This window comes from Pleurodeles waltl, chromosome 5, assembly GCF_031143425.1.
Source record: "Pleurodeles waltl isolate 20211129_DDA chromosome 5, aPleWal1.hap1.20221129, whole genome shotgun sequence".
Taxonomy (NCBI): domain Eukaryota; kingdom Metazoa; phylum Chordata; class Amphibia; order Caudata; family Salamandridae; genus Pleurodeles; species Pleurodeles waltl.
Genome location: NC_090444.1, coordinates 838986743 through 839012071, shown reverse-complemented (window position 1 = coordinate 839012071; position 25329 = coordinate 838986743). Strand labels below are relative to the sequence as shown.

The following is a 25329-nucleotide window of genomic DNA, read 5'->3' as shown; positions in this document are numbered from 1 at the left end:
GTCGCGGTTCCCAGCAATGCAGCGAGGTGAGGCAAGGACTTACCTCCACCAAACTTGGGCTGAAGAGTCACTGGACTGTGGGAGTCACTTGGACGGTGTCGCTGGATTCGAGGGACCTCGCTCGTCGTGCTGAGAGGAGACCCAAGGGACCGGTAATGCAGCTTTTTGGTGCCTGCGGTTGCAGGGGGACGATTCCGTCGACCCACGGGAGATTTCTTCGGAGCTTCTGGTGCAGAGAGGAGGCAGACTACCCCCACTGCATGCACAAACAGGAAAACAGTCGAGAAGGCGGCAGGATCAGCGTTACAGAGTTGCAGTAGTCGTCTTTGCTACTTTGTTGCGGTTTTGCAGGCGACCTGAGCAGTCAGCGGTTGATCCTTTGGCACAAGGTGAAGAGAGAGATGCAGAGGAACTCGGATGAGCACTTGCATTCGTTATCTGAAGAATTCCCCAAAGCAGAGACCCTAAATAGCCAGGAAAGGAGGTTTGGCTACCTAGGAAGGAGGATAGGCTAGCAACACAGGTAAGAGCCTATCAGAAAGAGTCTCTGACGTCACCTGCTGGCACTGGCCACTCAGAGCAGTCCAGTGTTGTAGGAGGCTGGACTGGCTTGTAGTGAGTACCAAGGGGTACTTGCACCTTGCACCAGGCCCAGTTATCCCTTATTAGTGTATAGGGTGTCTAGCAGCTTAGGCTGATAGATAATGGTAGCTTAGCAGAGCAGCTTAGGCTGAACTAGGAGACGTGTGAAGCTACCACAGTACCACCTAGTGTCATATGCACAATATCATAAGAAAACACAATACACAGTTATACTAAAAATAAAGGTACGTTATTTTTATGACAATATGCCAAAGTATCTTAGAGTGTACCCTCAGTGAGAGGATAGGAAATATACACAAGATATATATACACAATAGCAAAAATATGCAGTATAGTCTTAGAAAACAGTGCAAACAATGTATAGTTACAATAGGATGCAATGGGGAAACATAGGGATAGGGGCAACACAAACCATATACTCCAGAAGTGGAATGCGAACCACGAATGGACCCCAAACCTATGTGACCTTGTAGAGGGTCGCTGGGACTATTAGAAAATAGTGAGAGTTAGAAAAATAACCCTCCCCAAGACCCTGAAAAGTGAGTGCAAAGTGCACTAAAGTTCCCCTAAGGACAAAATAGTCGTGTTAGAGGGAGAATGCAAGGAAAACACAAATCAGCAATGCAACAACGATGGATTCCTGACTGAGGGTACCTGTGGAACAAGGGGACCAAGTCCAAAAGTCACAAGCAGCTCGGAGATGGGCAGATGCCCAAGAAATGCCAGCGGTTGGTGCAAAGAAGCTCTTACTAGGCTGAAGAACTGTGAATACTGCAGGAACGACAAGGGCTAGAGACTTCCCCTTTGGAGGATGGACCCCCCACGCCTTGGAGAGTCGTGCAGAAGTGTTTTCCCGCCGGATGAACGCCAACAAGCCTTGCTACACGCAAATCGTGCGTTTGGCGTTTTTGGACGCTGCTGGGGCCCAGGAGGGACCAGGAGGTCGCAAATTGGACCTGCAGAGAGAGGGGACGTCGAGCAAGACAAAGAGCCCTCACTGAAGCAGGTAGCACGCGGAGAAGTGCCAGAAACAGGCACTACGAGGATGCGTGAAACGGTGCTCGCCGAAGTTGCACAAAGGAGTCCCACGTCGCCGGAGACCAACTTAGAAAGTCGTGCAATGCAGGTTAGAGTGCCGTGGACCCAGGCTTGGCTGTGCACGAAGGATTTCCGCCGGAAGTGCACAGGGGCCGGAGTAGCTTGCAAAGTCGCGGTTCCCAGCAATGCAGCGAGGTGAGGCAAGGACTTACCTCCACCAAACTTGGGCTGAAGAGTCACTGGACTGTGGGAGTCACTTGGACGGTGTCGCTGGATTCGAGGGACCTCGCTCGTCGTGCTGAGAGGAGACCCAAGGGACCGGTAATGCAGCTTTTTGGTGCCTGCGGTTGCAGGGGGACGATTCCGTCGACCCACGGGAGATTTCTTCGGAGCTTCTGGTGCAGAGAGGAGGCAGACTACCCCCACTGCATGCACAAACAGGAAAACAGTCGAGAAGGCGGCAGGATCAGCGTTACAGAGTTGCAGTAGTCGTCTTTGCTACTTTGTTGCGGTTTTGCAGGCGTCCTGAGCAGTCAGCGGTTGATCCTTTGGCACAAGGTGAAGAGAGAGATGCAGAGGAACTCGGATGAGCACTTGCATTCGTTATCTGAAGAATTCCCCAAAGCAGAGACCCTAAATAGCCAGGAAAGGAGGTTTGGCTACCTAGGAAGGAGGATAGGCTAGCAACACAGGTAAGAGCCTATCAGAAAGAGTCTCTGACGTCACCTGCTGGCACTGGCCACTCAGAGCAGTCCAGTGTTGTAGGAGGCTGGACTGGCTTGTAGTGAGTACCAAGGGGTACTTGCACCTTGCACCAGGCCCAGTTATCCCTTATTAGTGTATAGGGTGTCTAGCAGCTTAGGCTGATAGATAATGGTAGCTTAGCAGAGCAGCTCAGGCTGAACTAGGAGACGTGTGAAGCTACTACAGTACCACTTAGTGTCATATGCACAATATTATAAGAAAACACAATACACAGTTATACTAAAAATAAAGGTACTTTATTTTTATGACAATATGCCAAAGTATCTTAGAGTGTACCCTCAGTGAGAGGATAGGAAATATACACAAGATATATATACACAATAGCAAAAATATGCAGTATAGTCTTAGAAAACAGTGCAAACAATGTATAGTTACAATAGGATGCAATGGGGAAACATAGGGATAGGGGCAACACAAACCATATACTCCAAAAGTGGAATGCGAACCACGAATGGACCCCAAACCTATGTGACCTTGTAGAGGGTCGCTGGGACTATTAGAAAATAGAGAGAGTTAGAAAATAACCCTCCCAAGACCCTGAAAAGTGAGTGCAAAGTGCACTAAAGTTCCCCTAAGGATAAAGAAGTCGTGTTAGAGGAATAATGCAGGAAAGACACAAAGCAACAATGCAACAACGCTGGATTTCCAATCTGGGGTACCTGTGGAACAAGGGGACCAAGTCCAAAAGTCACAAGCAAGTCGGAGATGGGCAGATGCCCAGGAAATGCCAGCTGCGGGTGCAAAGAAGCTTCTACTGGACAGAAGAAGCTGCAGTTTCTGCAGGAATGCAAAGGGCTAGAGACTTTCCCTTTGGAGGACGGATCCATCTCGCCTTGTAGAGTCGTGCAGAAGTGTTTTTCCGCCAAAAGAACGCCACCAAGCCTTGCTAGCTGCAAATCATGCAGTTAGCGTTTTTGGACGCTGCTGCAGCCCAGGAGGGACCAGGAGGTCGCAAATTGGACCAGGCGGTAGAGGGGACGTCGAGCAAGACAAGGAGCCCTCTTAGCAGCAGGTAGCACCCGGAGAAGTGCCAGAAATAGGCACTACGAGGATGCGTGAAACGGTGCTCACCCGAAGTTACACAAAGGAGTCCCACGTCGCCGGAGAACAACTTAGGAGGTCGTGCAATGCAGGTTAGAGTGCCGTGGACCAAGGCTGGACTGTAAACAAAGGATTTCCGCCGGAAGTGCACGGAGGCCGGAGTAGCTGCAAAAGTCGCGGTTCCCAGCAATGCAGTCTAGCGAGGTGAGGCAAGGACTTACCTCCACCAAACGTGGACTGAAGAGTCACTGGACTGTGGGGGCCACTTGGACAGAGTTGCTGGATTCGAGGGACCTCGCTCGTCGTGCTGAGAGGAGACCCAAGGGACCGGTAATGCAGCTTTTTGGTGCCTGCGGTTGCAGGGGGAAGATTCCGTCGACCCACGGGAGATTTCTTCGGAGCTTCTAGTGCAGAGAGGAGGCAGTCTACCCCCACAGCATGCACCACCAGGAAAACAGTCGAGAAGGCGGCAGGATCAGCGTTACAGAGTTGCAGTAGACGTCTTTGCTACTATGTTGCAGTTTTGCAGGCTTCCAGCGCGGTCAGCAGTCGATTCCTTAGTAGAAGGTGAAGAGAGAGATGCAGAGGAACTCGGCTGAGCTCTTGCATTCGTTATCTAAAGTTTCCCCAGAGACAGAGACCCTAAATAGCCAGAAAAGAGGGTTTGGCTACTTAGGAGAGAGGATACGCTAGCAACACCTGAAGGAGCCTATCACAAGGAGTCTCTGACGTCACCTGGTGGCACTGGCCACTCAGAGCAGTGCAGTGTGCCAGCAGCACCTCTGTTTCCAAGATGGCAGAGGTCTGGAGCACACTGGAGGAGCTCTGGACACCTCCCAGGGGAGGTGCAGGTCAGGGGAGTGGTCACTCCCCTTTCCTTTGTCCAGTTTCGCGCCAGAGCAGGGCTAAGGGGTCCCCTGAACCGGTGTAGACTGGCTTATGCAGAATTGGGCACATCTGTGCCCAAGAAAGCATTTCCAGAGGCTGGGGGAGGCTACTCCTCCCCTGCCTTCACACCATTTTCCAAAGGGAGAGGGTGTCACACCCTCTCTCAGAGGAAGTTCTTTGTTCTGCCATCCTGGGCCAGGCCTGGCTGGACCCCAGGAGGGCAGATGCCTGTCTGAGGGGTTGGCAGCAGCAGCAGCTGCAGTGAAACCCCAGGAAGGGCAGTTTGGCAGTACCAGGGTCTGTGCTACAGACCACTGGGATCATGGAATTGTGCCAACAATGCCAGGATGGCATAGAGGGGGCAATTCCATGATCTTAGACATGTTACATGGCCATATTCGGAGTTACCATTGTGAAGCTACATATAGGTAGTGTAGGAGGCTGGACTGGCTTGTAGTGAGTACCAAGGGGTACTTGCACCTTGCACCAGGCCCAGTTATCCCTTATTAGTGTATAGGGTGTCTAGCAGCTTAGGCTGATAGATAATGGTAGCTTAGCAGAGCAGCTTAGGCTGAACTAGGAGACGTGTGAAGCTACTACAGTACCACTTAGTGTCATATGCACAATATCATAAGAAAACACAATACACAGTTATACTAAAAATAAAGGTACTTTATTTTTATGACAATATGCCAAAGTATCTTAGAGTGTACCCTCAGTGAGAGGATAGGAAATATACACAAGATATATATACACAATAGCAAAAATATGCAGTATAGTCTTAGAAAACAGTGCAAACAATGTATAGTTACAATAGGATGCAATGGGGAAACATAGGGATAGGGGCAACACAAACCATATACTCCAAAAGTGGAATGCGAACCACGAATGGACCCCAAACCTATGTGAACTTGTAGAGGGTCGCTGGGACTATTAGAAAATAGTGAGAGTTAGAAAAATAACCCTCCCCAAGACCCTGAAAAGTGAGTGCAAAGTGCACTAAAGTTCCCCTAAGGACAAAAGAGTCGTGTTAGAGGAATAATGCAGGAAAGACACAAACCAGCAATGCAACAACGGTGGATTTCCAATCTAGGGTACCTGTGGAACAAGGGGACCAAGTCCAAAAGTCACAAGCAAGTTGGAGATGGGCAGATGCCCAGGAAATGCCAGCTGCGGGTGCAAAGAAGCTTCGACTGGACAGAAGAAGCTGAGGTTTCTGCAGGAATGAAAAGGGCTAGAGACCTCCCCTTTGGTGGACGGATCCCTCTCGCCTTGGAGAGTCGTGCAGAAGTGTTTTCCCGCCGGAAGGACGCCAACAAGCCTTGCTACATGCAAAACGTGCCTTTGGCGTTTTTGGATGCTGCTGGGGCCCAGGAGGGACCAGGAGGTCGCAAATTGGACCTGCAGAGAGAGGGGACGTCGAGCAAGACAAAAAGCCCTCACTGAAGCAGGTAGCTCCCGGAGAAGTGCCAGAAACAGGCACTACGAGGATGCATGAAATGGTGCTCGCCGAAGTTGCACAAAGGAGTCCCACGTCGCCGGAGACCAACTTAGAAAGTCGTGCAATGCAGGTTAGAGTGCCGTGGACCCAGGCTTGGCTGTGCACGAAGGATTTCCGCCGGAAGTGCACAGGGGCCGGAGTAGCTGCAAAGTCGCGGTTCCCAGCAATGCAGCCCAGCGAGGTGAGGCAAGGACTTACCTCCACCAAACTTGGGCTGAAGAGTCACTGGACTGTGGGGGTCACTTGGACAGAGTCGCTGGATTCGAGGGACCTCGCTCGTCGTGCTGAGAGGAGACCCAAGGGACCGGTGATGCAGCTTTTTGGTGCCTGCGGTTGCAGGGGGAAGATTCCGTCGACCCACGGGAGATTTCTTCGGAGCTTCTGGTGCAGAGAGGAGGCAGGCTACCCCCACAGCATGCACAAGCAGGAAAACAGTCGAGAAGGCGGCAGGATCAGCGTTACAGAGTTGCAGTAGTCGTCTTTGCTACTATGTTGCAGGTTTGCAGGCTTCCAGCGCGGTCAGCGGTCGATTCCTTATCAGAAGGTGAAGAGGGAGATGCAGAGGAACTCGGCTGAGCTCATGCATTCGTTATCTAAAGTTTCCCCAGAGACAGAGACCCTAAATAGCCAGAAAAGAGGGTTTGGCTACCTAGGAGAGAGGAAAGGCTACTAACACCTGAAGGAGCCTATCAGCAGGAGTCTCTGACGTCACCTGGTGGCACTGGCCACTCAGAGCAGTCCAGTGTGCCAGCAGCACCTCTGTTTCCAAGATGGCAGAGGTCTGGAGCACACTGGAGGAGCTCTGGACACCTCCCAGGGGAGGTGCAGGTCAGGGGAGTGGTCACTCCCCTTTCCTTTGTCCAGTTTCGCGCCAGAGCAGGGGCTAAGGGGTCCCTGAACCGGTGTAGACTGGCTTATGCAGAATTGGGCACATCTGTGCCCAACAAAGCATTTCCAGAGGCTGGGGGAGGCTACTCCTCCCCTGCCTTCACACCATTTTCCAAAGGGAGAGGGTGTCACACCCTCTCTCAGAGGAAGTTCTTTGTTCTGCCATCCTGGGCCAGGCCTGGCTGGACCCCAGGAGGGCAGCTGCCTGTCTGAGGGGTTGGCAGCAGCAGCAGCTGCAGAGAAACCCCAGGAAGGGCAGTCTGGCAGTACCAGGGTCTGTGCTACAGACCACTGGGATCATGGAATTGTACCAACAATGCCAGGATGGCATAGAGGGGGCAATTCCACGATCATAGACATGTTACATGGCCATATTCGGAGTTACCATGGTGAAGCTACATATAGGTAGTGACCTATATGTAGTGCACACGTGTAATGGTGTCCCGCACTCACAAAGTTCAGTGAATTGGCTCTGAACAATGTGGGGGCACCTTGGCTAGTGCCAGGGTGCCCTCACACTAAGTAACTTTGCACCTAACCTTTACCAGGTAAAGGTTAGACATATAGGTGACTCATAAGTTACTTAAGTGCAGTGTAAAATGGCTGTGAAATAACGTGGACGTTATTTCACTCAGGCTGCAGTGGCAGGCCTGTGTAAGAATTGTCAGAGCTCCCTATGGGTGGCAAAAGAAATGCTGCAGCCCATAGGGATCTCCTGGAACCCCAATACCCTGGGTACCTCAGTACCATATACTAGGGAATTATAAGGGTGTTCCAGTAAGCCAATGTAAATTGGTAGAAATGGTCACTAGCCTGTCAGTGACAATTTGGAAAGAAATGAGAGAGCATAACCACTGAGGTTCTGATTAGCAGAGCCTCAGTGAGACAGTTAGTCACTACACAGGTAACACATTCAGGCACACTTATGAGCACTGGGGCCCTGGGTTACCAGGGTCCCAGTGACACATACAACTAAAACAACATATGTACAGTGAAAAATGGGGGTAACATGCCAGGCAAGATGGTACTTTCCTACACAACCCCCCCCCCAAACGAAGGACAATAAGACTAGCCATTACCTGATGAGTCTTCATTGTCTAAGTGGAAATATCTGGAGAGTCCATCTGCATTGGAGTGGCTACTCCCAGGTCTATGTTCCACTGTATAGTCCATTCCCTGTAGGGATATGGACCACCTCAACAATTTAGGATTTTCACCTTTCATTTGTTTTAGCCAAAGTAGAGGTTTGTGGTCTGTCTGAACAATGAAGTGAGTGCCAAACAGGTATGGCCTCAACTTCTTCAGAGCCCAGACCACAGCAAAGGCCTCCCTCTCAATGGCAGACCAACGCTTTTCTCTAGGGGTCAACCTTCTACTAATAAAAGCAACAGGTTGATCCTGGCCCTCAGAATTAAGTTGTGATAGGACTGCCCCTACTCCTAATTCAGATGCATCCGTTTGGACATAGAATTTTTTAGAGTAACAAGGGCTTTTCAGGACAGGTGCAGAGCACATGGCCTGCTTTAGCTCCTCAAAAGCTTTCTGACAGCTTGCTGTCCATAATACCTTTTTAGGCATTTTCTTGGATGTGAGGTCATTAAGAGGGGCTGCAATGGAGCCATAGTTCTTAATGAACCTCCTGTAATACCCAGTGAGGCCTAGGAAGGCTCTCACCTGAGTCTGAGTGGTAGGGGGAACCCAATCAATAATAGTTTGGATTTTCCCCTGAAGTGGTGCAATCTGTTCCCCACCAACAAGGTGTCCCAGATAAACCACCTTACCCTGCCCTATCTGGCACTTTGAAGCCTTGATAGTGAGGCCTGCCTTTTGCAGGGCCTCCAAAACTTTCCATAGGTGGACCAGGTGATCATCCCAGCTGGAGCTAAAGACAGCTATATCATCCAAATATGCTGCACTGAAAGCTTCCAGCCCTTGCAGGACTGTGTTCACCAACCTCTGAAAAGTGGCAGGTGCATTTTTCAAACCAAAAGGCATTACAGTAAACTGGTAATGTCCTCCAATGGTAGAAAATGCAGTCTTAGGTTTAGCATCTTCTGACAATTTGATCTGCCAATACCCTGCAGTCAAATCAAAAGTGCTTAGATACTTGGCAGATGCCAGTGTATCTATAAGCTCATCTGCCCTGGGTATAGGGTGAGCATCAGTTTTGGTTACCAAGTTGAGACCTCTATAGTCTACACAAAACCTCATTTCCTTCTTTCCATCTTTAGAATTGGGTTTTGGTACCAGTACCACAGGAGAAGCCCATGGACTGTCAGAGTGCTCAACTACTCCTAGTTCCAACATTTTCTGAACTTCTTGCTTTATGCAGTCCCTGACATGGTCAGGCTGCCTATAGATCTTACTTTTGACAGGCAAACTGTCTCCAGTATCTATAGTGTGCTCACACCAAGAAGTGGTGCCTGGCACAATGGAGAAGAGTTCTGAAAATTGTCCTAGGAGATTTATGCAATTATCTTTCTGCTCAGCAGTAAGACAATCAGCCAAAACTACACCTTCCACAAGAGCATCTTGTTCTGTGGAAGAGAAGAGATCAGGTAGAGGATCACTGTCTTCTTCCTGTCCCTCATCTGTTGCCATGAGCAGGGTGAGATCAGCCCTGTCATAGTAGGGTTTCAGGCGGTTGACATGGAGCACCCTAAGGGGACTCCTGGCAGTGCCCAAGTCAACCAAGTAGGTGACTTCACCCTTCTTTTCAACAATTGTGTGGGGTCCACTCCATTTATCTTGGAGTGCTCTTGGGGCCACAGGCTCCAAAACCCATACTTTCTGCCCTGGTTGGTACTGAACCAAAACAGCCTTCTGATCATGCCATTGCTTCTGGAGCTCTTGGCTGGCCTGAAGGTTTTTACTGGCCTTTTTCATGTACTCAGCCATCCTTGATCTGAGGCCAAGTACATAATCCACAATATCCTGCTTAGGAGCTTTTAAAGGTTGTTCCCAACCCTCCTTTACAAGTGTGAGTGGACCCCTAACAGGGTGTCCAAAAAGAAGTTCAAAGGGGCTGAAGCCCACTCCTTTCTGGGGTACCTCCCTGTAGGCAAAAAGGAGGCATGGTAGAAGGATATCCCATCTCCTGCGGAGTTTTTCAGGGAGTCCCATAATCATGCCTTTGAGAGTTTTATTAAATCTCTCCACCAGTCCATTTGTTTGTGGATGATAGGGTGTTGTGAACTTGTAAGTTACACCACACTCCTTCCACATGGCCTTTAAGTATGCAGACATGAAATTGCTTCCTCTGTCTGATACTACTTCCTTTGGGAAGCTCACCCTGGAAAATATTCCCAGGAGGGCCTTTGCCACTGCAGGAGCTGTAGTGGTCCTTAAAGGAATAGCTTCAGGATATCTTGTGGCATGGTCCACTACCAGTAAGACTAACCTATTGCCTGAAGCAGTAGGAGGGTCAAGGGGGCCAACTATGTCAACCCCTACCCTTTCAAAGGGAACCCCAACCACAGGCAGTGGGATAAGGGGTGCCTTTGGGGTGCCACCTGTCTTGCCACTGGCTTGACAGGTTTCACAGGACTTACAAAATTCCTTTGTGTCCTCAGACATCCTAGGCCAATGAAACAATGGTACCAATCTGTCCCAAGTTTTCATTTGACCCAGGTGCCCAGCTAAGGGAATGTCATGTGCCAGTGTTAGGAGGAACTTTCTGTACTCCTGAGGAATCACTAGTCTCCTGGCAGCTCCAGGTTTAGGATCCCTATGCTCAATGTACAAGAGGTTGTCCTCCCAGTAAACTCTGTGAGAGTCACTGACATCCCCATTAGCCTGTTTGACAGCTTGCTGTCTGAGACCCTCTAATGTGGGACAGGTTTGCTGTGCCACACTCAGCTCCTCTCTGGCAGGCCCCCCTTCACCCAAAAGCTCAGCAGTGTCTGCTTCCAGCTCCTCTGGTGTAGGTTCTGCACAGGGAGGGAATTCTTCTTCCTCAGAATTAGAATCCACTGTAGAGGGAGGGATAGTAGGAAGTGGTTTGCTTCTACTAGCCCTAGCTTTAGGGAGCACTTGGTCCATTGTTCCAGGATCCAAGCTTCCCTGTCCTTTTTGCTTTTTGGCCTGAGCCCTTGTCAAAGCAAAAATATGCCCTGGGATGCCCAGCATTGCTGCATGGGCCTCCAACTCCACATCTGACCAAGCTGATGTCTCCAAATCATTCCCTAATAGACAGTCTACAGGTAAATCTGAAGCTACCACAACTTTCTTTGGACCAGATACCCCCCCCCCAGTTGAGATTTACAACAGCCATGGGGTGGCTTTGTGTTATGTTGTGAGCATCGGTTACTTGGTACTGGTGTCCAAGTATGTGTTGTTCAGGGTGCACCAGTTTCTCAATCACCATTGTGACACTGGCACCTGTGTCCCTGTAGGCCTGGACCTCAACACCATTTATTAGGGTTAGTTGCTTGTACTTCTCCAAGTTATGGGGGCAAGCAACCAAAGTGGCTAAATCAATAGCCCCTTCAGAGACTAAAGTAGCCTCTGTGGTCTCCCTAATTAGACCAACCCCAACTAAATTACCAAAAGTGAGCCCAGCTACTCCCTTGGATTGGCTATTAGTAGGTTTGCTCCCACCACCACTGCTATTAGTAGGGACACTAGGTGTAGCAGTAGGGGTTGTAGTGGTAGGAGCTGTGGTGCCTTTCTTTGGACAACTGGGATCTGTTGTCCAATGGCCTTTTATCTTACATAAATAGCACCATGGTTTCTTTTCCTTGTTCTGATTAAAGGAGGATTTGGGCCCACCACCCCCACCAGAGTGTTTTTGTGGGCCTGATGAAGACTCATTTTTAGATTTGTCCCCACCCTTGTCTGAAGACTTACCATCCTTCTTTTTGTTGCCATCTTTGTCACCCCCTGTATGAACTTTTCTGTTCACTCTTGTTCTGACCCATTTGTCTGCCTTCTTTCCCAATTCTTGGGGAGAGGTCAGATCAGAGTCCACCAAGTACTGGTGCAACAAATCAGACACACAATTATTAAGAATATGCTCTCTCAGGATTAAGTTATACAGGCTGTCATAATCAGTAACTTTACTGCCATGTAACCACCCCTCCAAGGCCTTCACTGCCTGGTCAATGAAATCAACCCAGTCTTGTGAAGACTCCTTTTTGGTCTCTCTGAACTTTATCCTGTACTGTTCAGTGGTTAAGCCATAACCATCCAGGAGTGCATTCTTAAGAACTTGGAAATTATTGGCATCATTTTCTTTCACTGTAAGGAGCCTATCCCTACCTTTTCCACTAAATGATAGCCATAGGATAGCAGCCCACTGCTTTTGAGGGACATCCTGTACAGCACAGGCCCTCTCAAGTGCAGCAAACCACTTGTTAATGTCATCCCCCTCCTTATAAGGGGGAACTATCTTGTGCAGATTCCTGGAATCATGCTCTTTTGCAGGATGACTATGGGGAATACTGCTGCTGCCACCATGGGTATCTAAACCCAACTTCTGTCTTTCCCTCTCTATTTCTAAAGACTGTCTATCCAAATCCAGCTGTTGCTTCTTGAGCTTCAGTCTGGTTTGTTCCACTCTCAATCTATTGAGCTCCCTTTCTAACAATCTGTCATCAGGGTGGGTGGGAGGGACATTTCTAGATACAGAGGTATGATGGGAATGAACAGAAGGAGACCTGTTCCTTACAGAGGGCACCCTAACAGCTTGGCTACCAGCATAATTTGAGATCACTTCATCAGTATGGTGTGATTCAACCTCTGTACCAACTATGCTAGACTGTCTAGTAATGGGCAGGCTGAGAAGTTTCTTTCCTGAACCTTTTCCTGGGGGAGTCCCTGGATCAGATTGAGAACCATTAGCTACTTTTTCTACAGATTGGGCACTTATGGCCTTATCCTGTACTCTAAGCATATTAATTAACAGTTCTAAGGAAGGATTCTTCCCTACACTCAAACCTCTCTCTATGCAGAGACTCCTTGCTCCTTTCCAGCTAAGGTGATCATATGCAAGTTTGGACAGTTCAACATTTTTTCCTGTGCCAGACATTTTTTAGAGAGAGTTAAAGTGATAGAAAAAGAGAAAAAAGTTTTCAGAACTTTTTGGAAAGACAGAAAAAACTTTTTAAACTTTTAAGAACTTTTTGAAAGTTTAGAAGTACTTTTCAGCACTTAGAAAAGAGTGAAAAGAGGAAATGCAAAACTTTTTGGCTATGTGTATATACACTGACCTTGTTTTGTATATTTTTCTCTTATGAAAAGTACAATGACAAGAGTGGTAAGTAGTCTCAAGCACTTATCCCACCGCTGCACAACCAATGTAGGAGGCTGGACTGGCTTGTAGTGAGTACCAAGGGGTACTTGCACCTTGCACCAGGCCCAGTTATCCCTTATTAGTGTATAGGGTGTCTAGCAGCTTAGGCTGATAGATAATGGTAGCTTAGCAGAGCAGCTTAGGCTGAACTAGGAGACGTGTGAAGCTACTACAGTACCACTTAGTGTCATATGCACAATATCATAAGAAAACACAATACAAAGTTATACTAAAAATAAAGGTACTTTATTTTTATGACAATATGCCAAAGTATCTTAGAGTGTACCCTCAGTGAGAGGATAGGAAATATACACAAGATATATATACACAATAGCAAAAATATGCAGTATAGTCTTAGAAAACAGTGCAAACAATGTATAGTTACAATAGGATGCAATGGGGAAACATAGGGATAGGGGCAACACAAACCATATACTCCAAAAGTGGAATGCGAACCACGAATGGACCCCAAACCTATGTGACCTTGTAGAGGGTCGCTGGGACTATTAGAAAATAGTGAGAGTTAGAAAAATAACCCTCCCCAAGACCCTGAAAAGTGAGTGCAAATTGCACTAAAGTTCCCCTAAGGACAAAAGAGTCGTGTTAGAGGAATAATGCAGGAAAGACACAAACCAGCAATGCAACAACGGTGGATTTCCAATCTAGGGTACCTGTGGAACAAGGGGACCAAGTCCAAAAGTCACAAGCAAGTCGGAGATGGGCAGATGCCCAGGAAATGCCAGCTGTGGGTGCAAAGAAGCTTCGACTGGACAGAAGAAGCTGAGGTTTCTGCAGGAACGAAAAGGGCTAGAGACTTCCCCTTTGGTGGACGGATCCCACTCGCCTTGTAGAGTCGTGCAGAAGTGTTTTCCCGCCGGAAGGACACCAACAAGCCTTGCTACACGCAAAACGTGCGTTTAACGTTTTTGGACGCTGCTGGGGCCCAGGAGGGACCAGGAGGTCGCAAATTGGAACTGCAGAGAGAGGGGACGTCGAGCAAGACAAAGAGCCCTCACTGAAGCAGGTATCTCCCGGAGAAGTGCCAGAAATAGGCACTACGAGGATGTGTGAAACGGTGCTTGCCGAAGTTGCACAAAGGAGTCCCACGTCGCCGGAGACCAACTTAGAAAGTCGTGCAATGCAGGTTAGAGTGCCGTGGACCCAGGCTTGGCTGTGCACGAAGGATTTCCGCCGGAAGTGCACAGGGGCCGGAGTAGCTGCAAAGTCGCGGTTCCCAGCAATGCAGCCCAGCGAGGTGAGGCAAGGACTTACCTCCACCAAACTTGGGCTGAAGAGTCACTGGACTGTGGGGGTCACTTGGACAGAGTCGCTGGATTCGAGGGACCTCGCTCGTCGTGCTGAGAGGAGACCCAAGGGACCGGTGATGCAGCTTTTTGGTGCCTGCGGTTGCAGGGGGAAGATTCCGTCGACCCACGGGAGATTTCTTCGGAGCTTCTGGTGCAGAGAGGAGGCAGGCTACCCCCACAGCATGCACAAGCAGGAAAACAGTCGAGAAGGCGGCAGGATCAGCGTTACAGAGTTGCAGTAGTCGTCTTTGCTACTATGTTGCAGGTTTGCAGGCTTCCAGCGCGGTCAGCGGTCGATTCCTTATCAGAAGGTGAAGAGGGAGATGCAGAGGAACTCGGCTGAGCTCATGCATTCGTTATCTAAAGTTTCCCCAGAGACAGAGACCCTAAATAGCCAGAAAAGAGGGTTTGGCTACCTAGGAGAGAGGAAAGGCTACTAACACCTGAAGGAGCCTATCAGCAGGAGTCTCTGACGTCACCTGGTGGCACTGGCCACTCAGAGCAGTCCAGTGTGCCAGCAGCACCTCTGTTTCCAAGATGGCAGAGGTCTGGAGCACACTGGAGGAGCTCTGGACACCTCCCAGGGGAGGTGCAGGTCAGGGGAGTGGTCACTCCCCTTTCCTTTGTCCAGTTTCGCGCCAGAGCAGGGGCTAAGGGGTCCCTGAACCGGTGTAGACTGGCTTATGCAGAATTGGGCACATCTGTGCCCAACAAAGCATTTCCAGAGGCTGGGGGAGGCTACTCCTCCCCTGCCTTCACACCATTTTCCAAAGGGAGAGGGTGTCACACCCTCTCTCAGAGGAAGTTCTTTGTTCTGCCATCCTGGGCCAGGCCTGGCTGGACCCCAGGAGGGCAGCTGCCTGTCTGAGGGGTTGGCAGCAGCAGCAGCTGCAGAGAAACCCCAGGAAGGGCAGTCTGGCAGTACCAGGGTCTGTGCTACAGACCACTGGGATCATGGAATTGTACCAACAATGCCAGGATGGCATAGAGGGGGCAATTCCATGATCATAGACATGTTACATGGCCATATTCGGAGTTACCATGGTGAAGCTACATATAGGTAGTGACCTATATGTAGTGCACGCGTGTAATGGTGTCCCCGCACTCACAAAGTTCAGTGAATTGGCTCTGAACAATGTGGGGGCACCTTGGCTAGTGCCAGGGTGCCCTCACACTAAGTAAATTTGCACCTAACCTTTACCAGGTAAAGGTTAGACATATAGGTGACTTATAAGTTACTTAAGTGCAGTGTAAAATGGCTGTGAAATAACGTGGACGTTATTTCACTCAGGCTGCAGTGGCAGGCCTGTGTAAGAATTGTCAGAGCTCCCTATGGGTGGCAAAAGAAATGCTGCAGCCCATAGGGATCTCCTGGAACCCCAATACCCTGGGTACCTCAGTACCATATACTAGGGAATTATAAGGGTGTTCCAGTAAGCCAATGTAAATTGGTAGAAATGGTCACTAGCCTGTCAGTGACAATTTGGAAAGAAATGAGAGAGCATAACCACTGAGGTTCTGATTAGCAGAGCCTCAGTGAGACAGTTAGTCACTACACAGGTAACACATTCAGGCACACTTATGAGCACTGGGGCCCTGGGTTACCAGGGTCCCAGTGACACATACAACTAAAACAACATATGTACAGTGAAAAATGGGGGTAACATGCCAGGCAAGATGGTACTTTCCTACAGGTAGTGACCTATATGTAGTGCACACGTGTAATGGTGTCCCCGCACTCACAAAGTCAGGGAAATTGGCCCTGAACAATGTGGGGGCACCTTGGCTAGTGCCATGGTGCCCTCACACTAAGTAACTTTGCACCTAACCTTTACCAGGTAAAGGTTAGACATATAGGTGACTTATAAGTTACTTAAGTGCAGTGTAAAATGGCTGTGAAATAATGTGGACGTTATTTCACTCAGGCTGCAGTGGCAGGCCTGTGTAAGAATTGTCAGAGCTCCCTATGGGTGGCAAAAGAAATGCTGCAGCCCATAGGGATCTCCTGGAACCCCAATACCCTGGGTACCTCTGTACCATATACTAGGGAATTATAAGGGTGTTCCAGTAAGCCAATGTAAATTGGTAAAAATGGTCACTAGCCTGTTAGTGACAATTTGGAAAGAAATGAGAGAGCATAAACACTGAGGTTCTGATTAGCAGAGCCTCAGTGAGACAGTTAGTCACTACACAGGTAACACATTCAGGCACACTTATGAGCACTGGGGCCCTGGGTTACCAGGGTCCCAGTGACACATACAACTAAAACAACATATATACAGTGAAAAATGGGGGTAACATGCCAGGCAAGATTGTACTTTCCTACAAGTGTGCCAGCAACACCTCTGTTTCCAAGATGGCAGAGGTCTGGAACACACTGGAGGAGCTCTGGGCACCTCCCCTGGGTGGTGCAGGTCAGGGGAGTGGTCACTCCCCTTTCCTTTGTCCAGTTTCGCGCCAGAGCAGGACTGGGGGATCCCTGAACCGGTGTAGACTGGCTTATGCAGAGATGGGCACCATCTGTGCCCATCAAAGCATTTCCAGAGGCTGGGGGAGGCTACTCCTCCCCAGCCCTTACACCACCTTTTTCCAAAGGGAGAGGCCGTAACACCCTCTCTCTGAGGAAGTCCTTTGTTCTGCCTTCCTGGGCCAGTCCTGGCTGGACCCCAGGAGGGCAGAAACCTGTCTGAGGGATTGGCAGCAGCAGCAGCTGCAGTGAAACCCCGGGAAAGGCAGTTTGGCAGTACCCTGGTCTGTGCTAGAGACTCGGGGGATCATGGAATTGTCTCCCCCATGCCAGAATGGCATTGGGGGTACAATTCCATGATCTTAGACATGTTACATGGCCATGTTCGGAGTTACCATTGTGACGCTGTACATAGGTAGTGACCTATGTCCAGTGCACGCGTGTAATGGTGTCCCCGCACTCACAAAGTCCGGGGAATTTGCCCTGAACGATGTGGGGGCACCTTGGCTAGTGCCAGGGTGCCCACACACTAAGTAACTTTGCACCCAAACCTTCACCAGGTGAAGGTTAGACATATAGGTGACTTATAAGTTACTTAAGTGCAGTGGTAAATGGCTGTGAAATAACGTGGGCGTTATTTCACTCAGGCTGCAGTGGCAGGCCTGTGTAAGAATTGTCAGAACTCCCTATGGGTGGCAAAAGAAATGCTGCAGCCCATAGGGATCTCCTGGAACCCCAATACCCTGGGTACCTAAGTACCATATACTAGGGAATTATAAGAGTGTTCCAGTATGCCAATGTGAATTGGTGAAATTGGTCACTAGCCTGTTAGTGACAATTTAGAAAGCAGAGAGAGCATAACCACTGAGGTTCTGGTTAGCAGAGCCTCAGTGAGACAGTTAGTCATCACACAGGGAACACATACAGGGCACACTTATGAGCACTGGGGCCCTGGCTGGCAGGGTCCCAGTGACATATACATTAAAACAACATATATACAGTGAAATATGGGGGTAACATGCCAGGCAAGATGGTACTTTCATACAAAAAAGAAAAGGATGTTAATTAAATTCCACTCGCACCGTGTTAAAAAAATAGTTCAAGTGTGGTGTGCCAGAAAGCACATTGTGGCTTAGAACTCAATAAAGTATTATACATCAAATAAGCGGCTTTAGCCACACTGCTGGGTTTGAAAAGGATCATATAAAACAAGTAATTTTATTTGCTTACCAGGGCCGAATGGGAGTCCTGAAGGTCTTAGCAAAGTAGATATAGGATCTTGTCTTGAAATTCCTGAGTGAAATTGAAAAACGGAGCATCAGTCAATGTCTCGAACAACTGTTTTGTTAGTAAACGGTGTTGGCAGTAAAAAAGCAAAACTATAAAGTTAAAAAGCGATGTGATCAGTCTTAAAACAATATTTTCAAATAGACTTTCAGATTATTATTTTATGGCCCGTTTCTCAAATCATTTGCAGCACATAAATTGAATTTACTTGCACAGTAAAATCGAAGTGCAATTTGTGTCATTTGTGCTAAGGTTGCAGTTGGTGGGCACTGGCATTAATTTCTGGGAAGCCGGCCTTATCTTTCATTGTTGACAAAAGTTAGCCAATTCAAAGCCCATGGCCACCATGAGCATAAGTGCAAAGGAGAGTCATAAAGGGAAAAAGAAGTTCGCTCACAGTCAAATAGATTGGCAATCGTACAATTATCCACGTAACAGTGTCAATCTGCAAGGCAGTAACAAAACCTACCCAAGGAGGGACAGATGTGAACCATTTACCAGTGATAACAAATTATTTTTGAAAGGCAAGGCCAGGAATGAGTGAAAGTGACGGGCGTGCGGTGGGCGTGGTTAAAAGCCCACAATTGTAACAACAGGTCAAAGTGCTTGTGTGCTCGACTTAAAAATTATTTTGGGAGAGAAAATAGAGACAGATGGAGAAAGACCTTTGCTTCAGCAGGTAGGTGATTGAATGACCTGGACTTTACTAGCATGGCCACCAGTAAAGGCATAGAGTCTAAGACCAAAAGGAGGGAATGTGACTTCTCGATGGAGGAGTGGATGTCAACTGTGAGCAGACCCCAGGCAAACCAGGAATCTTGTCAAAGAACCAAAACAGAATGGAGGGAATCTGCAGCATTGATAAGAGGAAGTTTCCAAGGAGGGAACGCGGGCATCAAGGATCCCAACAAGGTTCAAGGAACTTGATAATAAATTCAAAGGGAAAAAACTGACCAAGAACAGAGCAAACGCTCTTAGGATTTAATGCAAATCCAGCTCTTCAAAGGTAGCACAAGATGGCATTGCATGAAAACCTAGTGTGGTGAACAAACTGAATTATAGACCAGACAACATGAATATCACATGATATTTTCACATTTAACACATACTTTCTACAAAATCACTCATTTTATGTCCATAACTACTGGCAGTTTTATATTGACTGGTGTACCTCGAACACCAGTATGATACAAGACAGTCCTTGCTGGCCTTTACAATATGGAACAATGCTTAGTATCACACTAAACCAACATTTATTGGGTGAGCATAGCCATCGTCATCATCAGTGAGCAACTGTAAATCTGGAACTGCACAATTTCGCTCAGTTTGTGCAAAAAGCGCTGCACATTTCCAAACACCACTGCGTTTTTTAGCTAATCCGGACAATAATCTCACAGAGCATTAGTAAAATATTGAATTCTTACTGGGATTGGGTGCTTAGGAGTGATGTAGTCTTTTAAAAATATACTGCACGACAATTGTGTTTTTATTTCAACTAAAGAAGTTAATGAAAGTAGAGGTGTCAAGTTTGCCAGGACTGAGAGTGAGTAAGTAAATCTATCAGTATGTTATGCTGAATTATAATCCTTGTAATCCTTGTGGGAAATGTGTTTCTGAAGGTCCCAAGGCACTCAGAAATTACTGTTCCCCAACTGCATCATCTGGGGTCTTATAGCTCTGGTGTAGTGGGGACCCTCAACCTGTGGAACAAATACCCTTTCAGCACCTGGCTACAGGGGCAGAAAGGCAGAGCAGATCAAGGATGGCTCGGGGAGGAGCTATGGTCTATAATCTCAGAAATCCAAAAATAGCACTTAAAACATGACGGTATACAGAAGCTATCCCCTTAAGGACCACTACAGCACCTGCAGTTGCAAAAGCCCTCCTGGGAATTTTTTCCAGGGTGTGTTTCCCTGAGGAGGTTGTGTCAGCCAGAGGTAGTAACGTCATGTCTGCATACCTCAAAGCAATGTGGAAGGAGTTGGTGTTACTGTAGGAAAGTACCATCTTGCCTGGCATGTTACCCCCATTTTTCACTGTATATATGTTGTTTTAGTTGTATGTGTCACTGGGACCCTACCAGCCAGGGCCCCAGTACTCATAAGTGTGCCCTGAATGTGTTACCTGTGTTATGACTAACTGTCTCACTGAGGCTCTGATATCCAGAACCTCAGTGGTTATGCTCTCTCATTTCTTTCCAAATTGTCACTATCAGGCTCGTGACCAATTTCACCAATTTACATTGGCATCCTGGAACACCCTTATAATTCCTTAGTATATGGTACTGAGGTACCCAGGGTATTGGGGTTCCAGGAGAACCCTATGGGCTGCAGCATTTCTTTTGCCACCCATAGGGAGCTCTGACAATTCTTACACAGGCCTGCCACTGCAGCCTGAGTGAATTAATGCACACATTATTTCACAGCTATTTTCACTGCACTTATGTAAATTATAAGTCACCTATATGTCTAACCTTTACCTGGTAAAGGTTAGGTGCAAAGTTACTTAGTGTCTGGGCACCCTGGCACTAGCCAAGGTGCCCCCACATGGTTCAGGGCAAATTCCCCGGACTTTGTGAGCGCGGGGACACCATTACACGCGTGCACTACACATAGGTCACTACCTATGTGTAGCTTCACAATGGTAACTCCGAATATGGCCATGTAACATGTCTATGATCATGGAATTGCCGTCTCAATGCCATCCTGGCATTGTTGGCACAATCCCATGATCCCACGGGTCTCTAGCACAGACCCGGGTACTGCCAAACTGCCTTTTCAGGGGTTTCACTGCAGCTGCTGCCAACCCCTCAGACAGGTTTCTGCCCTCCTGGGGTCCAGCCAGGCTTGGCCCAGGATGGCAGAACAAAGGACTTCCTCTGAGAGAGGGTGTTACACCCTCTCCCTTTGGAAAAAGGTGTTAAGGCAGGGGAGGAGTAGCCTCCCCCAGCCTCTGGAAATGCTTTCATGGGCACAGATGGTGCCCATTTCTGCATAAGCCAGTCTACACTGGTTCAGGGACCCCACAGCCCTGCTCTGGCGCGAAACTGGACAAAGGAAAGGGGAGTGACCACTCCCCTGACCTGCACCTCCCCTGGGAGGTGCCCAGAGCTCCTCCAGTGTGCTCCAGACCTCTGCCATCTTGGAAACAGAGGTGCTGCTGGCACACTGGACTGCTCTGAGTGACCAATGCCAGCAGGTGACGTCATAGACTCCTTCTGATAGGCTCCTTCAGGTGTTGCAATTCTATCCTCTCTCGTAAGTAGCCAAACCTCCTTTTCTGGCTATTTAAGGTCTCTGCTTTGGGGAATTCCTGAGATAACGAATGCACGAGTGTAGGAGGCTGGACTGGCTTGTAGTGAGTACCAAGGGGTACTTGCACCTTGCACCAGGCCCAGTTATCCCTTATTAGTGTATAGGGTGTCTAGCAGCTTAGGCTGATAGATAATGGTAGCTTAGCAGAGCAGCTTAGGCTGAACTAGGAGACGTGTGAAGCTACTAAAGTACCACTTAGTGTCATATGCACAATATCATAAGAAAACACAATACACAGTTATACTAAAAATAAAGGTACTTTATTTTTATGACAATATGCCAAAGTATCTTAGAGTGTACCCTCAGTGAGAGGATAGGAAATATACACAAGATATATATACACAATAGCAAAATTATGCAGTATAGTCTTAGAAAACAGTGCAAACAATGTATAGTTACAATAGGATGCAATGGGGAAACATAGGGATAGGGGCAACACAAACCATATACTCCAAAAGTGGAATGCGAACCACGAATGGACCCCAAACCTATGTGACCTTGTAGAGGGTCGCTGGGACTATTAGAAAATAGTGAGAGTTAGCAAAATAACCCTCCCCAAGACCCTGAAAAGTGAGTGCAAAGTGCACTAAAGTTCCCCTAAGGACAAAGTAGTCGTGTTAGAGGAATAATGCAGGAAAGACACAAACCAGCAATGCAACAACTGTGGATTTCCAATCTAGGGTACCTGTGGAACAAGGGGACCAAGTCCAAAAGTCACAAGCAAGTCGGAGATGGGCAGATGCCCAGGAAATGCCAGCTGCGGGTGCAAAGAAGCTTCTACTCGACAGAAGAAGCTGAGGTTTCTGCAGGAACGGAAAGGGCTAGAGACTTCCCCTTTGGTAGACGGGTCCCTATCGCCTTGGAGAGTCGTGCAGAAGTGTTTTCCCGCTGAAAGGATGCCAACAAGCCTTGCTAGTCGCAAATCTTGCGTTTGGCGTTTTTGGACGCTGCTGGGGTCCAGGAGGGACCAGGAGGTCGCAAATTGGACCTGAAGAGAGAGGGGACGTCGAGCAAGAAAAAGAGCCCTCACTAAAGCAGGTAGTACCCAGAGAAGTGCCAGAAACAGGCACTATGAGGATGTGTGAAACGGTGCTCGCCGAAGTTGCACAAAGGAGTCCCACGTCGCCGGAGACCAATTTAGAAAGTCGTGCAATGCAGGTTAGAGTGCCGTGGACCCAGGCTTGGTTGTGCACAAAGGATTTCCGCCGGAAGTGCACAGGGGCCGGAGTAGCTGCAAAGTCGCAGTTCCCAGCAATGCAGCCCAGCGAGGTGAGGCAAGGACTTACCTCCACCAAACTTGGACTGAAGAGTTACTGGACTGTGAGGGTCACTTGGACAGAGTTGCTGGATTCGAGGGACCTCGCTCGTCGTGCTGAGAGGAGACCCAAGGGACCGGTAATGCAGCTTTTTGGTGCCTGCGGTTGCAGGGGGAAGATTCCGTCGACCCACGGGAGTATTTCTTCGGAGCTTCTGGTGCAGAGAGGAGGCAGACTACCCCCACAGCATGCACAAGCAGGAAAACAGTCGAGAAGGCGGCAGGATCAGCGTTACAGAGTTGCAGTAGTCGTCTTTGCTACTATGTTGCAGGTTTGCAGGCTTCCAGCGCGGTCAGCGGTCGATTCCTTATCAGAAGGTGAAGAGAGAGATGCAGAGGAACTCGGCTGAGCTCATGCATTCGTTATCTGAAGTTTCCCCAGAGACAGAGACCCTAAATAGCCAGAAAAGAGGGTTTGGCTACCTAGGAGAGAGGATAGGCTAGCAACACCTGAAGGAGCCTATCACAAGGAGTCTCTGACGTCACCTGGTGGGACTGGCCACTCAGAGCAGTCCAGTGTGCCAGCAGCACCTCTGTTTCCAAGATGGCAGAGGTCTGGAGCACACTGGAGGAGCTCTGGACACCTCCCAGGGGAGGTGCAGGTCAGGGGAGTGGTCACTCCCCTTTCCTTTGTCCAGTTTCGCGCCAGAGCAGGGGCTAAGGGGTCCCTGAACCGGTGTAGACTGGCTTATGCAGAATTGGGCACATCTGTGCCCAAGAAAGCATTTCCAGAGGCTGGGGGCGGCTACTCCTCCCCTGCCTTCACACCATTTTCCAAAGGGAGAGGGTGTCACACCCTCTCTCAGAGGAAGTTCTTTGTTCTGCCATCCTGGGCCAGGCCTGGCTGGACCCCAGGAGGGCAGATGCCTGTCTGAGGGGTTGGCAGCAGCAGCAGCTGCAGTGAAACCCCAGGAAGGGCAGTTTGGCAGTACCAGGGTCTGTGCTACAGACCACTGGGATCATGGGATTGTGCCAACTATGCCAGGATGGCATAGAGGGGGCAATTCCATGATCATAGACATGTTACATGGCCATATTCGGAGTTACCATTGTGAAGTTACATATAGGTAGTGACCTATATGTAGTGCACGCGTGTTATGGTGTCCCCGCACTCACAAAGTTCAGGGAATTGGCTCTGAACAATGTGGGGGCACCTTGGCTAGTGCCAGGGTGCCCTCACACTAAGTAACTTTGCACCTAACCTTTACCAGGTAAAGGTTAGACATATAGGTGACTTATAAGTTACTTAAGTGCAGTGTAAAATGGCTGTGAAATAACGTGGACGTTATTTCACTCAGGCTGCAGTGGCAGGCCTGTGTAAGAATTGTCAGAGCTCCCTATGGGTGGCAAAAGAAATGCTGCAGCACATAGAGATCTCCTGGAACCCCAATACCCTGGGTACCTCAGTACCATATACTAGGGAATTATAAGGGTGTTCCAGTATGCCAATGTGAATTGGTAAAAGTGGTCACTAGCCTGTTAGTGACAATTTGGAAAGAAATGAGAGAGCATAACCACTGAGGTTCTGATTAGCAGAGCCTCAGTGAGACAGTTAGTCACTACACAGGTAACACATTCAGGCACACTTATGAGCACTGGGGCCCTGGGTTACCAGGGTCCCAGTGACACATACAACTAAAACAACATATATACAGTGAAAAATGGGGGTAACATGCCAGGCAAGATGGTACTTTCCTACACAACCCCCCCCCCCAAACGAAGGACAATAAGACTAGCCATGACCTGATGAGTCTTCATTGTCTAAGTGGAAATATCTGGAGAGTCCATCTGCATTGGAGTGGCTACTCCCAGGTCTATGTTCCACTGTATAGTCCATTCCCTGTAGGGATATGGACCACCTCAACAATTTAGGATTTTCACCTTTCATTTGTTTTAGCCAAAGTAGAGGTTTGTGGTCTGTCTGAACAATGAAGTGAGTGCCAAACAGGTATGGCCTCAACTTCTTCAGTGCCCAGACCACAGCAAAGGCCTCCCTCTCAATGGCAGACCAACGCTTTTCTCTAGGGGTCAACCTCCTACTAATAAAAGCAACAGGTTGATCCTGGCCCTCAGAATTAAGTTGTGATAGGACTGCCCCTACTCCTAATTCAGATGCATCAGTTTGGACATAGAATTTTTTAGAGTAACAAGGGCTTTTCAGGACAGGTGCAGAGCACATGGCCTGCTTCAGCTCCTCAAAAGCTTTCTGACAGTTTGCTGTCCATAATACCTTTTTAGGCATTTTCTTGGATGTGAGGTCATTAAGAGGGGCTGCAATGGAGCCATAGTTCTTAATGAACCTCCTGTAATACCCAGTGAGGCCTAGGAAGGCTCTCACCTGAGTCTGAGTGGTAGGGGGAACCCAATCAATAATTGTTTGGATTTTCCCCTGAAGTGGTGCAATCTGTTCCCCACCAACAAGGTGTCCCAGATAAACCACCTTACCCTGCCCTATCTGGCACTTTGAAGCCTTGATAGTGAGGCCTGCCTTTTGCAGGGCCTCCAAAACTTTCCATAGGTGGACCAGGTGATCATCCCAGCTGGAGCTAAAGACAGCTATATCGTCCAAATATGCTGCACTGAAAGCTTCCAGCCCTTGCAGGACTGTGTTCACCAACCTCTG

At 48.6% G+C, this 25329-nt stretch overlaps 1 protein-coding gene across 7 annotated transcripts in view; it reads right to left on the bottom strand.

Annotated features, from left to right (window-relative positions):
- Positions 1 to 25329, bottom strand: part of VIT (vitrin) — a 1755407-nt gene that overhangs the window by 773425 nt on the left and 956653 nt on the right. For all 7 annotated transcript variants that reach the window (XM_069234891.1, XM_069234890.1, XM_069234889.1 and 4 more), the window contains one exon: positions 18021 to 18083. In XM_069234891.1, coding sequence (XP_069090992.1) covers positions 18021 to 18083 — 63 coding nt within the window. The remainder of the gene's footprint in view (positions 1 to 18020; positions 18084 to 25329) is intronic.